The sequence below is a fragment of the Sylvia atricapilla genome, chromosome 16 (assembly GCF_009819655.1).
Source record: "Sylvia atricapilla isolate bSylAtr1 chromosome 16, bSylAtr1.pri, whole genome shotgun sequence".
NCBI classification, from domain to species: domain Eukaryota; kingdom Metazoa; phylum Chordata; class Aves; order Passeriformes; family Sylviidae; genus Sylvia; species Sylvia atricapilla.
Genome location: NC_089155.1, coordinates 7,540,731 through 7,555,901, shown reverse-complemented (window position 1 = coordinate 7,555,901; position 15,171 = coordinate 7,540,731). Strand labels below are relative to the sequence as shown.

Here is a 15,171-nt window from a genome sequence, read left to right as displayed (position 1 = left end):
CCAGGCGGTGGAAGCCGCCTTCCCCGGACTCAGCAGTTAGAAAGGCTGACCTGCTGAGGAGAAGCGGATGGAAGTCCGGCAGCGGACACGGATAGAACCGCAGTACTAGAGACCGGCTGCGGCAGGGTCCTGCTCAGCCCCGCGGCCGCGGCTGACGCTGGCACCGGGGACCCGCCCACCAGCCGCTGATAATCCGCCCAGAACGACACTCAAAGCACTGTCTTTTCTGATTAGTGTAGTGTGTACTGCGGTGTGTTATGTGAGTTGTGGTTCGGTTCCTGCTCGGTCATTGTTGCGCTGTGCTAGCCTGTACTACATTTCCCGTCAAGCATTGTAGGGAGAGCGCGACTACGTCACTTGGCGTCTGCTAATCCGGGTCCCCAAGCGGTCCAACCAATCAGCGCGCCTCAAGGGCGTGTGCCGGGCGCTGATTGGTGGGTTTGGACGGCCGAGCCCTGTTTGAAATCCGTTAACGGCGGCGGCAGAGGCGCCGCGCGGAGTGGCGGCGGCGCTGCTGAGGTGAGTGTGGGGGTCCCGGCTGGACACTTCTGGCCTCATCCTTCTTTCCCCGACCCGCAGCCCTTTCTCATATCTGGTCGTTCGCTCCGGCCGTGGCTGACGCGGCTGTTCCCGGGGCCTACTCCTAGCCCAGGTATCGCTAACGGGGCCGAGGGCTCGGCTAAGAAACGGATGCGGAAGGCGGCTCTGGCCGCTCAGCCCATGGCCGGAGCCGCTATCGCGGCGGGCACGTAACGGAGCCCCGGGGGCAGCCGAGCCCAGAGCCTCCGGCCGGTAGCAGAAGGAGCGGCCGTGGCGGGAGGGTTCCCTCTCCCCTGGTGGGATCGCGGTAGTGGGGCGCCAGGCGTGTGCCTTACGGTGGGGTGGGTACCTCGGGAGTGAAATAAAATTCTGAGTCTTTAACCAATCACGAAATTTGATGAAACCGTGTATTTCACGATGAAAGGTCTGTAACTTCTTCTCAGTCCAAATCCTGCTTCCCAGGAAAAGTAGGCAAGCAAACCAGTCAAAACCTGGCCCAAGTAACAGAAAAAGCATTAGGGAAGCTATTTTTATGCGGGGCTTTTTTTAAACTAGAGGACCTTCAACTTAATGTAACAATTAGTTAAGGTTATGCTAGCTAAAAATAATTTACTTTTCCTTGAACATCTATTTTTAGAATGTCCCATCTTCGTGTCTTCTGAAACTTGTGGGATCTTTTTTAGGGAGCACGACATGTCAGGGTTGTTTATTTTTGGCCATGGAGGCGGGTCTGGGCCTTAGCAAAGTCTGTGCCAGTACTTCAAGCCTCCCATGGTTGTCGGTCGGGGTGGTCTGCGGAGCTCTCTGCGGGTTCAGCTCTCACCTGGAAGGAGTTAAAGGTTTTGTCTCCCAGTTTGAGCATTAAACGATGGAACAGCCGGGTTCTCGAGGATGGTGAATCCAGTGTTGATTTTGTGCCGTAGAAAAGCCCCATTGAACTTTGAGCCATGGGCATGAGAGAGGAGGGAGAGGCTGTAGATCCAGACTGTGTTGTAAGTGTTCACTTAACCCTGCTCAAGGAAAAGCAAGGATGAAGGGTGACTTTCTGAGGCTGTTGGCATCATGCAGAGGGATTCAGGTGATGGCTTTGTGGTGGGATGGTTCTTACCAGGCTGTGGTGACAGGGCTGTAGCTTCAGAGAGGCAATTACATCCCTTTCTAATGCTCCAACTTACATGTTAATCCCTGAAAAGCATCCAAGAACTTTGGATTACTATCCCAATAAAAAGAACAGAATACTCTGGCTTGCAGGACAATGAAGAAGCTGCCAGGCTGAATTAAAGCTGCCTGGTTAGTGCAGCATCCTGTGTTTAAGTGGAAGCTGTGTAGAAGGCCCTGGAACTGCTGGAGCACTTTCCCATGCAGCTGCCTCAGTCCTGGAGAAGCTTCTCTTGCTTATTCCTGGTTGCCTGTCTTGGGTTCTGAGGCATGTGGATCAGCTGACTTTGTGTTTATCTGCTGATGTAACTTTGAATAGCCTTCTTGTGTGTCTGTTGTTGTTTATTGTGCTTTCTGGTCCTGTTAGGATTTCCCATAAGTAACATCTATAACTTGTGAAGTTCCAGTGGTGTGTTGTGATAAGGTGTCATCTCCAGTTCACCAGGGCCTTATCTACATTTCAAGGCGGCAAGAAAGAGCTGATCTCTCTGCTTTCCTCAGGATCCAGACTGGTTTGGGTTGGAAGGGACCTTAAAGCTCATCTTGTTCCAACCCCCCATCACTTTTCTGGGCAGAGACACCTTCTACTGGACCAGCCCTGTCTAAGCTGGCCTTCAGCACTTCCAGGGATGGGGCAGCCACATCTTCTGTGGGTGCAGAACTTGCCAGAACATTACTACCCTAACAGGGAAGAATTTCTCCCTAATATCCAATCTAAATCTCTCCTCTTTTAGTTTGAAGCCTGTGCTGTTGCAGCCTTTCTGTGTCCCTATCACTATTCTTCTGGCTTTGCTACTCTCTCAAATTCCTCCATTCTCTCTCTCTCTGACCTTGATTTCTTATCTTGGAATGCTGCATCCTATCTCAAACCATGGCCTGAATGGTTGGGAGGCTTCTTTGTCTAGGCAGCTCGTGCTGTTGGCACAAAATTCACAACTACTTTGAGACAAAGACACCAAATGCATCTGTGATGGAATCGTGTCAGTATTTTAAAGCTAATTTGGATTAGAGTGAGGTGTGAAGTTATTCCAAAATACCTATTGCACTTGCTGTTGGATCAGTCTTATTCTGAGATAGGAATGCTTGTTCCAATTTAGTGTAATCCTTTTTCAAAGCTAACTAATCTAAACCATGCCAAGGCACTCTTCTGGAACGTGCCAAAGTGTAGTTACTCAAAAGAAACCTGATGTCCAGAGGAACCTACTGCCTATTCATCCCTGTGGATATGGCTGTGTTGCTCTGGAGGCACTTTTAGGTCAGTGAGAGAGCAGACCTAGAAAGAAAATGAAGGTTTTAATTAAGAACTGCTTTATAGAAGGAATTTGGGGTGTTTTTGCCAGCATGAAGATTAGGTCCTCCTTTCCTCAGTAGCTCTGCGAACCAGGTGAAAGCTGATCCTGCAGAAGGGAGGTGAGGGTTCCCTGGCTGGCTCGCTGCAGACACCCGTGTCGACACAGGAGGTGATGGATGTGGGGGAGAGCAGGGTCATGCTTTAAATCCACGCCGAGCTGTGTAGGATTACAGCGTGCCTGTAATCACACTTGGGGAAATGCATGCAGTGCCTGCTAATTAGGGAACGTCCCTATTAATGAGGAAAAATTTCCACGCCTCCCTTCTGGTGGATGAATGCCGCTGTGGAGAGAAAGAATTTTGGATTGAGATAAATGTGGTTGTGCTGTCAAAATCATGACCGGGTGTTTTAAAATGCCTGCAGGGAGTGGGCAGCGGGTGTCAGGCTGTGCTTGGCAGAGCTTGTTGGGATTGCAGATGCCTTGTGGTGGGCACAGGAGTGATAAATCACGGGAGCATTCCTGGCTGATCCCTGTTCTAGCCCCTGTCGGTGGGTGGAGGAGCAGGATGCCTCTCAGTGAACTGCTGCTCCACCGTCAGTCCTGTTCCGGGCAGGACTTGGAGGATATGTAGGGATTTGAGAAGTGGATGCCATGAGTTCACCTGACTGAAATGGACTCTCTGGAGTTCAGTCACAATAACTTTTATCTCCCTGTTGTCTCTTTCAAGAAACAGGATAAGAAACTGAGGCAGTGATACATTCCTTTCCTCTTCTGTCTGGGATAGAGGAGAGAGCGAGAGAAGGGGTCAGCAATGAGGTCAACCATGAGGGTGGTGACACTGGGGAATATGGACTCTACACAGTAAAAAGCTGCAAACTGTAGCAGTGGGCACAAGTAGCTGTGAAACATGATGCCCAGAGCTCTGACTCTGACTGGAGAGGGTGAGGGGAGAATGCAGATGACGCATTTGATTTTTAAAAAAGTCTAAAGTGTTGACAGAAATTCTATCTTGATTAAGGGCAGTAGGAAAGCATTTGATTCCAGCCGCGTCTCAAGCTCAGTTACAGTTGGTTTTGGCTCCAATTCTTCTGTTTGCCTTCTTTGGGCTCTACCTTGACATCTTCCCAGCCATGTAGCTGGTGCTTCTCTAATGACATTCTTGCCTTTAACTATCACAGCTCTGCTCTGGGGAGCTGGAGGCTTCTTAGTGCACCCATCCTCGGGGGCCAGTGGTTGTGACCAGCATGGTACCCCCTAAACACTGCTTTGCTTTACTCTTGACCATTTTCTTATTTATTGAGGAACACCATCTGGGTTTTGAACCATGTGTGGTCTGCCTGGACAGATGGTTTAGGGCTGAGGCTCTGTGGGTTAGGAATATGCTGCTTTGGAATTGCTTGGGTTCATAAAAGCAAAGTTCAGGTGATTTCCTTGGGGAGTGTTTTACAACATCCTCGTGGGCTTTGCCTCACAGCTGTTCAAGGCTGCACAAAAACACCTTTGCAAGAAGGTTTTGTTGTAATTTCAGGGTTTATAACTTTGACACTGGCTTTATTCCTGTTCCATTGAGTTTAATATCACCTGTTGACACAGGGACTCCTCTTGCTGTCAGTGCTTCATTAATTAACTGCAGGGACTGTTTGACATGGGTCACAGTGCTCAGTTTGTTTATAGCCTGGCCAGCCTCAGGCTAGTGCTGTGGAATGCAAGAGAGCCTGACACTGCCCTCCTTCTGACTGTTTGCCCAGTAACAATGTTCTACAGAACCCTCTTCCTGCTTTGAAAATGAATTTGTTCCGTAGAAGAGCACCTTTGTGTCATTAATTCTTGTTTGTAGCCCTTCAGAGGGAGAGGTTGTGCATTGCAGTTCTCTAGAGTGGCTCTCATCAGCTTTGTAAATCCTTTAAGGGTAAGAACTCTTCTTCGTGCGTGGTGAGGGAAGGAAGTGCAAACCAATTGCTTTCTGGAAAAGCTTTATACTTCTTAAAAAATATGATTCTAGAACCTTCAGGTACAAAAAAACCCCTAAACCCGTCAAAACTTGATCTTCTTGGTAATTTTAAACCTGCAAATGTCAACAGTGGTAAAATATCCTTAGCTTTGCATGTCAGCAGTAGAATAAAACTGCATTGCTCATGAGGAGGTCTGCCCAAAGGTATGAAGTGCAAGAAGTGGGGATGTACCAAAGGCTGTCCCAATGCCTGTCCCTAGAAACTCTGCAGAGGAAGAGAGGTGGAGGGTGATTCCACTGATACCCTGTTGTTGTCTAAAGGGCTGTAGCAGTACAGACAGAGGACTCCTGGGGACAGTGTGACTCTGAAGATGTCTAAGCCAGAATCCCGTTATTCTTTTGATGTCCCAAACATCTGCATCGATTTTGCAACTCTGAATGAGGATGATGTACACAATGCAGATTCCTGGTTTGGTAAGTTGTTTCCAACTCCTTGAGTTGTTTCCTCATTAGATGACACCATGGTGTGATCCTTGTTTTGGACCTGGTTTCTGTGCCAATTAATCATGATGTTAACTGCATCATTCATTATGCATGGGGCTGCTTTTATTCTGTGGTTTTTTGGTTTTTTTTTTTTTTTTTAATTTAAATTTTGTCCTCTGTAACTTGATTTTGTTAACTTTATAATGATATTCGGGGGTATTGTTAACAATTCCTAAGTGTATGTAGTGAAATTCTTTCTCTCCTTACAGACCAAAAAGCCAATCTGGAGAATGTTCCTCCTGCAGAAAATCTGGCAAAGGCGTCACACTGGAGCCCTGCTTTTTCAAAGCCAGATGTTATTCTGTCTTCTATCCCATCTCAAGAAGTAGTGATGAGTAAGCTGGCATGGTGTGGCAGGGAGGGAATACATTTTACCTGCTTTTCACTGAAATGAAAATGGAAAGGCCTCTGTCAGGATTTTATAGGGCCATCTTCATAAACTCTTATTTGCAAGGTCTCATGTGATTTTACTTGCTGTTGTTCTGTATATGTGTTTATAGATGAGCTGACACTTGCCCCTTTCTCAGGTGAAAGCAATGGTGAAGCAGAATGTGCTCAGGGCAATACGGTCCCTCAGAATATCGTTGGGTCCCTGGCAACCTGGAGAGCTGCTGCCCCTGCAGAGGCCCCTCAGAGGTAAAATATTTGCGTTCAGTTTGTACCATGATTGATGATGGTGTAACTAAGCAGGTCCTTGCTCTCAGGATCTGCAGTTCTAGCTGTTCTTGGGGTATCCTGTGGGGCTGGAGTTCTCCAACATGGAGATCATGTATTGGGACATCTGATCTGCTGGCGAAGCTGGAGGGGCAGTCTCTAGGGTGAAAATGTAATGCAGTGTCTCACATACTTGTCAAATGAGACTCGGCAGCACCAGGAGCTTCTGGAATGTGAGGATATCTGAAACTGAGGTGGCTTATAAAGTTTCTTTGTTTATATCTGCAGAACTCATTCTTGCTATGAATGCAAGGGGCTCTGCATGCTCATATATAGCAAAGAATGTTTAGTTTATGGATTGTTAAGCTTTAATAAATCATGCTGCTTTTGGATTGTTGTGTTAAACACGATTTGTGTGGTGGAGTTGGGGGATGCACTGACATAAAAAGTGTTCTCCAGGTTAGTTGTCTCCTCAGATCTGTGGGAAAACTCACCTCTGCTTTCTGTTCTACTCTAGACCAGGCAGGAAACTGGCTACAAAGCAGGGGAAAACCCAGCAGTGCAAGAAGCCAGGCAGAATCAAAGCAGAGAGAATTACTAATTCCCTGGATAATAAGGAAGATGTTCCACCCTTGAAGAAAATGAGAATGTAAGTCATCCAAGTTCTTTTGTTTAGGGCTGGGAAAAGGGATACAACTGTTTCTTTGGAAAGGGTTTCCACCTGGCTGAGAAGGTTCTTACAGGAAGGTCAGGGGATGGTGGCTGGAACTGGTTGCTGATACTAGTTTCATGAACAGGAAATAGCTGTAAATGCTGAAGGAATTGCTCTGTGTGGAGGTAGAGATGTGAATGAAATAAGCATGGGCTTCTTCACCTTCTTATTCAGTGTCTGTCAGTTAGCTTTACATTTGTCTGAACTTATCCATCCAGAAGTCATTAGCTATGAAAGAGTCAGAGCTAAAATATTTCTCAAATTAACTTAACCACTGAAGTATTATATGGTGATAAGCTTGAGATCAGGAAATTGAAGTGTGATCTTTGAAACACCACTCTACCTCGATGATCTACAGTATACCTTCCTTCTCCAGGAAAGTTTCAAAACCTCAGTAATTCATCTTCCCTTCTGCAGCCTTAGCATACCAGGGAAAGCTGGATGGTCTATACCTGGGCCTGGGGTGAGATAAGGCCAGCCTGGCATACCTTAGACTTCACCAGGTGTTGGGATGTTATGCATGGTGGTGAGAATTGCAGGTGGTCATTTATTTAGAACACAGTTAATTCAAGGGGTTTGCCCTAACAATGTTTTCTTTTAGTTCTGGTAGCAGAGAGAAGGTGACAGAAGCATCCACAAAGAGCGAGCCCCTGCGGGATCCTGACCTCTCCCCAGAGAGAGAGAAAAGCAAACTGGCCTTGCCCTCCACACCAACAGTGTTGAAGTACGTGGCTTTCTTGTGACTTGTGTGCTAATCACAGTTGATTTAGGTGACAGTCCTGGCCGAGTGTTTTCAGCTTCAACTTAGCATGTGATGGTATCACATTTAGTAAACACTGGGTCAAGGCAACAATATTACGATTAAATGTACTTCACCAGCTGAACCTGTGCACAGGAAAGCTTTTGCTTTTCTTTTAAGGAAAAAGTTGATCTTCCTAATGGATCAAGAATGCACACAGCAAATGAGTCTGCAGAATAGCAGCTAGCTGAGAGATTTCTTAAACAGACAAAACCCAAGCAGATCTCTTCTAAAGAGGATGTTTTTATAACTGGTGATGGTCCTGCAGTGAGATTGGAGATAAGCATGTTTCTTGCACTAACTTCATGCTAACAACCAGGGAAGCATGAAGGCATATCTTAATTTTTAATGTGCTTGTGCAGGAGGAGCAAACCTTCTAGCAAGCTGAAGAGTACAGAGGAGCAGGAGCTGGAAAAGATGCAGCAGTTGCAGCAGGAGGTTATGGAGCTGCGGAAGAAGAACGAGGAGTCTCTAAAAGCAGCTATTGCTGGAGCAGGTGGGCTCTGCCTGAATTGCCAAATGAAGCTGCATTAGGCTCAGCTGGAGAGTGCTGCACAGAGCTGTGCAAGTACCTTTGAAAACAAGCATTTCAGACTTTGCAATAAATATTAGGAGCCATTTGATGTAGATCCTCTAAACTGCCTGGAAACAGGTGTTTCGGTTATGTCATGTTTTGAAAAGTTAAAGATGAGTTCTCTAAAAATGTACCTAGTTTTAGAAATAAATGAGGTTTTTTATTTCCACAAATCCTACCCCACAGCAAAAGCTTTCCAGTCCTTACATGTTCTTTTCCTCTAGGACAACCCATGAAGAGACCCGTTGGTCAAGCAACAAAGCCAATTGATTTCCACTTCTGCACAGAGAACAGAATTAAACAGAATGTGGAAAGCCAGCCTGGGAGCGAGTACAAGGAGCTGGATTTTGCAGCAGTATTGAGGAAGCATCCCCCTTCTCCGGTGAGAGCCAGTGTGTTGCCAGCACTCAGCTCACTGATTCTTGCCATCACCTCCCTGCTGCTTGTGCAATGCTTGGGCTGATACCCACAGAGAGGTTACCACAGGAGAGGCAGGTGTTATGCAAATGTGACTGCAAACTTCCTGTGTGTCTGTGTTGCCACAAGACTCCAAAGAAACCTCGTGGAAAAAGGAGCCGTTTAATGTCAGATTTTCCAGTTGTTCCATTTCATGCTTTAATCTGCTTGATACAGTTTCCCAATATAACTTATGGATGTTCAGACTGCTAACACTTGTGTTAATGTGAGGTGTTACCTTCTTTGCAGTGAGAGGAAGAGACAGATACTATGCTTCAGTGGGGAAAGGAAATGTCATCAAAGCCTCCTGGCCATACTGACATTGGTTTTCTGCTTCCAGGTGCGAAAGCCAAAGGGACCCACTATCCCCAAACCTTTCAATCTATCCCAGGGAAACAAAAGAAAACTCGAAGAAACCGCAACAGAATATGTGTCCTTTGCTGAGCAGGTAGAAGCATTCCAAAAACGCACACCCTCTCGTTACCATTTGAGAAGCAGGAAATCTGAGGAAGGTGAGTGTCCTGGCTGTGTCTACAGACATGGTGGTAGAGCAAGAGATGCTTTGGCTACTCTGAGCAAACAGCTTGTGTCTGTTGCAGGCCTTGCCATTAACTGCTGGTCTCTGTGACTTTAATTTGTAGGCTCAGTTTCAAAAAAGCCGCTGAAGGCTCAGCTCACGCGCCCCAAAACACCCGTGCTGCGAACAAAGCAGCGCCTGAGACCTGTCACCTGCAAAACTGCTGCAGAGTTAGAAGCAGAGGAAATAGAGAAAATTCAACAGTAAGTAAGGGCTTGCTCTAGTCCTCCAGGGGTTGATTGTACCACACTGGAAATATTTTTTAGATACCAAAATGTCATTTCTCTGGAATACCCTTTTTGTGTAAAAGAATCAGTAGCATACACCAGTGAGATTCCTTTAGGTTGTTCATAGTTCTTTAGCCCTGATTGTAGGGATGCAAAATATAAACAATTCATTTTGAAGAAAGTGCTCGTAGGAGAGCTGATCTTGGGTTGAGTACAGCTTGTGATGAGTAAAGCAAACCCAATATAGCATGCATGCGCTTCAAAACTTGCCTATAGGCAAAGTTTTGGATTTCTATGAAAACAACCTATAAGATTTTTCTTACTGTTTCTTGCTGTTTTGAAAGCAAAGGAAGAATTGCTAACTAGAGCTGCATGCTAACGTACAATGTACAATTGGTGACTGTCTCCATTGTTCCTGCACAGGTACAAATTCAAAGCTCGAGAACTCAATCACAAAATCTTTGAGGGTGGGCCAGTCCTGCCCAAGAAACCCTCTGTGAAGGAGCTCACTCAACCCATTGGCTTTCAGCTGGAAATAGAAAAAAGAATTCAGGATCGTGAGAGTAAGAAGCAGCAGGAAGAAGAGCACTTTGAATTCCATTCCAGGCCATGTCCCACAAAAATCCTGGAGAATGTTGTGGTAAGAAGTTTAATAACACTCAGACTTGGGAATTGGACCTCAGGTGGCAATGATCTTCAAAATGTTTGTAGCTGTGTTGCATTATGTGTTTAATGATCTTAGTAAAGAGTGTCTGTCATTAGGTAAGAACCGCAGTAGGTACATCCTGTGCTGTCAGGTTGTTTCTCTGAGATGTTTTCTTGGCACTTGGCCTTGGGTAACTCCTTACTGGCTCTTCTGAACAGGGTGTTCCAGAGAAGAAAGCACTTCCTGTAACAGTCCCCAAGTCTCCAGCCTTTACATTGAGAAGCAAAACCCGTGTGTCTGGCAGAGAGGAGGAAAAGGTAACAGTTGTGATGAGGCTGGAGCCAGGCCCAGGTCTCCCTGTGGTGCCTGTTGTGCCTCTGGATGTGGGTGGGATTCTCTGGGGCTGGAAGCCCCTTCCTTCCCTCTTGTGAGCACTTCCTCCAGTGCTTACCTTTGCCTGTGCCATTCACTTCAAGCAATCTGGTTATTGCTAGTCGTTTTACAGAGACTGAATTCTCATTAAAAATTAAATTTAAATGCTAGGGCACTGATGAGAGCTTCTGAGATGTTGTTGCTATGAATAAGGAAAGTGAACTGCTTAGATTTCTCATCCTTCCCTATTCTGCCATGGAAGACAGATATTACACAGGACCTTTTTTTCCCCCTGAGGTTGGGAGCAGGATTCTGAAAGCTTCACATTCTTCCTTTCCCTCTTGTCAAGAGAGTATTAAATAATTACACTCTAATTTGGATGACTACCAGAATTGAGAGTGGTTTCAAAAAAGGAAGAATTTGGCCTGTGGTTCAGGACACCAATAAATTGGTACTTCTTGGATTCCTAATTTTTGCAGTGTCCACTGTCTGTGTGACCCTGCTGTGCCCCTTATTAAAAAAGCTCATTCAAAGCTTCTTGTGGCTTTGCTTGGTAGGAGCTGCAGTCTATACAAAAGTAAAAAATCTAATGCCAATATCTTTTTAGGAAAAAGAGGAGATGGCTGTGATCAAAGCTAATCCTATGCCACATTATGGAGTGCCCTTCAAACCCAAAATGCCAGAGCAGAGGCATGTGGAAGTTCGCCCCTTCTCTTTCGATGCCAGGGACAGAGAGCGACAAATACAAAAAGAGAAAAAAATAGAAGAACTACAGAAGGAAGAGGTAAGAATTAAATGCTACCTTGGATTCCGCTCCTTCAGTAAAAAGAGTGTGACAGGATTCGCTGTTGTCTATTAAACTTCAAGGAAAGGACAAGTAATATTTGGAGTTGTTTATTTCAGGTGCCAAAGTTCAAAGCGCTGCCTCTGCCTTACTTTGACCAAGTTAAACTGCCAGAAAAGAAGGTCAAAACCCCAACTCAGCCTGAACCATTCCATCTGCAGGTGGATGAACGGGGAGCTGCCAAGCTCCAGAGCTGGAAACAGCAGGTAGGATAAGGAGGATAATTATAATGACCAGGCTTAAGTCAGCTGGTGGAGTTGTGGTTGACTGCAGAAACTGCCCTCCTTGAATTAATCAGTAGCTGAGTTGGAGCAAGGAATTTTTCTGTACTTGGCATGAGACTTGTGCTATGGGTTAAGGATTGGTCAATGGTTTGTTTTTATTTTTCTCACTTTGTGGTAAATGATGGGATTTATGAACAGCTGTGGGTTGTTTTCTAAGCAGCAGCTTTGTGCAGCTGAATTCCTTTGCTGAGTGTCTCCAGGAATTTATTGACACATAAATAATATACTGATTTTCTCATGTGGAGTCTGCAGTGGACACCTGAAACTTTCTTCAGGCTATTTTTGGCAAAGCAACTGTTGGGCAACAAGTGACACCACTTTTTGGCTTTAATATAATTTTCTATAGGAATTATTTGACTAAGTCAGCATGGCTTTTCCAGTGTAGAGAGTGCCAGAGTCTGGGTCAAGGGGAGATGGCCTCCCATGTGATGTGCTCTCTTCTCTTGCAGCTTAAAGAAGACTTGAAAAGGCAGAAAGAGGCAGCATGTTTTAAAGCTCGTCCCAACACAGTGATGTACCAGGAGCCTTTTGTGCCCAAAAAGGAACATAAGATGCTATCAGGTAGAGTTGCAACTACTTGCTACATGGGCTTGGCTGATAGCTCAGAAATGATGCAATTAGGTGATGTTTTTTCTGGCTGTTGCCTCTTCTTCATCAGCACAGCCAATTATGTCCTGCATTTAATAAACTAATTGCCTAGCAGCTTGTATCCCCTGGGAGCAGAGGGATTTCCTCTCCGCCCCCCTGTCCTGCTCCAGCATGGCAGCTGTATTTAGCAACTCTGCTGCAATTGGCAGATGATTGATGTGTGCCAGCTTAGGATAAGGGTACTGAGAATGTGAGGAGCTCCCTGCAGAGACAGCTGGCATTTCTGCAGTGCTGTCACTCTTTCCCTCCCGTTTCTAATGAGATGAAGGCATCTACTGCTTGGGTAGACTGAGATTTGTAGAGCATAAAACCAGCCAAAAGCTTGTTTGTGCTAACAATTGTGTGCTTGCTCCCTCCCATGAGAACACCCATGATGGGGTGACGTCTGCATTAACACTGCTCACGTCTGGGAGTAAAGTTTTCTCTTTTCCTGAAGCCTGGAGGTATCTCCTAACCACCCTTACCAAGGGGAAGCTCTCCAAAGGGAGGCTTCCACTGACCATTAGTACTGCTCTGTTTTACCTGCCTGTCTTTGAACCACTGTTATCTCCTCTATTTCAAACTTAGAGAGCCTTTCTGGTTCTGTAGTTCCTGAAAGCTTTGAGCTGGCAACAGAAAGAAGAGCAAAAGAACGGCAAGAATTTGAAAAGCGATTGGCAAATGCAGAAGCCTTAAGGGAGGAGTATGAGGAGCAGATCAGGCAGCAACAGGAGGAGCGTGAAAAGGAAGAAGTTGCTAAGCTAAGACAAGAAATGGTAAGTGAGCTGTTTCTGGGCAAGGGCTGTAAAGTAACCCAAAGGAAGGTGGGAATATCCTTATGGAGCTAATGTCACAGTGGAGCTGTGCTAAAACTGCCTTTTCAAGGTTTCCTTTTGCAAACTGATGACTCACCAACTTCACAACTGGTTTAAAAAAAACAAACCTACAAAACTATGCAAACAAAGAAGGCAGCTGTGCTGAGATGGCTGAGCTTTGGAGCCGCACATGTGTAGTTATCAAAGCAGAATGATCTTAGTAAAACCAACAACCCCAGAATGTGCTGTGCATTTTCCCACTACCTTACTCCAGTGCCCAGGGTGGTGTGGTGGTCTCAGGCAGATACCTGCCTTCACTTCATCCATAGCTCACCTGCAAATTTCAGCTTCATCGTAACTGCAACCATTTGCTTTGTTTTGCCCTTGCTTATATTTATTTTTTCACAGGTCCACAAGGCAAACCCAATACGCAAATACCGCAGCGTAGAAGTGAAGCCCAGTGATCAACCACTGACTATGCCAAAGTCTCCCAACTTCTCAGATAGATTCCGATGCTGATGAGCATCCACGTGATTAACGGAGGGAGATCCCATCCCTCTCCACTCCCTAGGTAGGAGAGAGGGAGCAGTTGTTTTTCCATGACTGCTCAGTCTGAATTCCCGTGCTCAGTTCCATTGTTGTACTGAGTTGTTAAACTCCACCTGAGCCCATGGAATTTCAGCAGTGCCTCCTGGCCTTGCTGTGTATCCAGCCCCATCTTCTCTAGAGACTTAACCAGGTTTTAATATTGCATACAGATACGTTATACCTAAATAAAGATTCCTAATTGCTCAGTGTCTCTGGATAGTGGGCTGAAGCCCTCTCCTGCAGAAGAGTCTTTTGGTAAAGGCTGACCACACAGCTGTGTGCGTCTGGCAGAGCTGTCTTGTGTTTGTACACTAACTGCTATTTTCAAGTGTCTGTTTTTTAGCCTTTTAGTCTACATTTAGTTTGAATTGTGCTAAGTGAGGTTCCTTCAAGCCAGTGTAGCGTGGGTCTGGCCTTCCTTGTTGATGTTTGGATGACCACAAATATAAATCTTGCCCACGCTTAAATGTAGTTCTTTGTATATATTAGGGCATTAAACCATCTTGCTGTTTTATAGCTGAAGTCCTTCTATTTGGGGAACCATTTATCTGGCAAGTGACTTGCTGTGAGCTGCTGCCCCAGCTCCTGCCAGTGCAGGTCTCTTGGCTACAGAGCCATCAGCATCTCTGGCCAGTTTGGGCAGTGAGCAGAGCTAAATATAACCCAAGTGCTCAAATGTGCTGGAGGACAAAACTGCTGGCACTGTGAAGAGTGGACACATCTAGATTAAAGTTTCAATAATTATTTCTTACTTAGTATTGTGCTCTGATTTCTTACCTTTATGTTTTGCTGAAACACCCATGAGCAGGGCTGCTTGCTACTGCTGTGCTGCTTCAAAGAGGCGGGGGGGGGGGGGGGCGGGGGGAAGGGAAATTTAGAATAAATTTGTCCTAACTGGACCATCTTTCTTGTTTGGTGGTTATGGAAAACATTTGCTTTCATTTCCTCTGAACTGGGATACTGTTGAAGAAGTATTCCCAGAGTGTGTAGCTTTTTGTTCAGATTTTTGGGTGAAAAAGAGTTCAGACTTGGTGTTAGACTCTAGCTAAGGGGGTGGTTAGAGGTGCTGTCCCATTCTTGCCAAAGTACATCAAGCAATTGCTATATCAATCCTAGATTGAGAAAGTGGAAGAAAGTCCTTAGAGACCTAAATTCCAAGATGAACATTTATTGTACCTGAGGAATGATATTTCTGCAGGAATTCTAAAAAGTGTGGTGCTCAAGAGATGTCATTGCAGAACAGCTGGGGTCTCTATTGAGAGTGTTTCAAAGAGCACCAGCCTCAAACTTCAGTGCTGGGATTAAAAGAGAAAAAGCCAGCTACACTGAAATACAAGGGTTTTTTTAAAAAAATTAAAGGTTTTGTGCATCTAGTAGCTAAGGAACTGGAGAATGAGAGGCTTAGAGAAGTGTGTAGGCACTAAAAGATGAATGACCCAGTGGCAGTGTGGGTTCTTGGAAATGGCAAGCTCATGCTTCCATTTGCTCACATCTCAGCTTTTGCTTCCCTTC

The 15,171-nt window shown here is 45.6% G+C and overlaps 1 protein-coding gene across 5 annotated transcripts; it reads left to right on the top strand.

Moving 5' to 3' along the window:
• The first annotated feature begins 16 nt into the window (after positions 1 to 16).
• Positions 17 to 14,410, top strand: TPX2 (TPX2 microtubule nucleation factor). Of its 5 annotated transcripts, none has more exons than XM_066330732.1 (18): positions 17 to 519; positions 5,263 to 5,415; positions 5,694 to 5,819; positions 6,012 to 6,120; positions 6,656 to 6,787; positions 7,268 to 7,318; positions 7,452 to 7,574; positions 8,012 to 8,145; positions 8,448 to 8,605; positions 9,020 to 9,191; positions 9,321 to 9,459; positions 9,907 to 10,123; positions 10,348 to 10,446; positions 11,109 to 11,285; positions 11,405 to 11,551; positions 12,079 to 12,190; positions 12,845 to 13,032; positions 13,480 to 14,410. In XM_066330732.1, exons 2-18 carry the CDS (start codon positions 5,313 to 5,315, stop codon positions 13,588 to 13,590), a joined length of 2,298 nt encoding a protein of 765 aa, XP_066186829.1. In that variant the 5' UTR covers positions 17 to 519; positions 5,263 to 5,312; the 3' UTR covers positions 13,591 to 14,410. The 5 variants fall into 5 exon arrangements, with proteins under 5 accessions (XP_066186829.1, XP_066186830.1, XP_066186832.1 ...); XM_066330733.1 differs by having other exon boundaries at positions 17 to 652; XM_066330735.1 differs by having other exon boundaries at positions 18 to 519; positions 12,866 to 13,032.
• The last annotated feature ends 761 nt before the right edge of the window (positions 14,411 to 15,171 follow it).

Coding starts and splice junctions, on each gene's coding strand:
- TPX2 (XM_066330732.1), top strand. CDS start 5,313: ATGTCTAAGCCAGAATCCCGTTATTCTTTTGATGTCCCAAACATCTGC. Junction 5,416..5,693: donor CAATGCAGATTCCTGGTTTG/GTAAGTTGTTTC, acceptor CTCTCCTTACAG/ACCAAAAAGCCAATCTGGAG. Junction 8,606..9,019: donor GGAAGCATCCCCCTTCTCCG/GTGAGAGCCAGT, acceptor TTCTGCTTCCAG/GTGCGAAAGCCAAAGGGACC.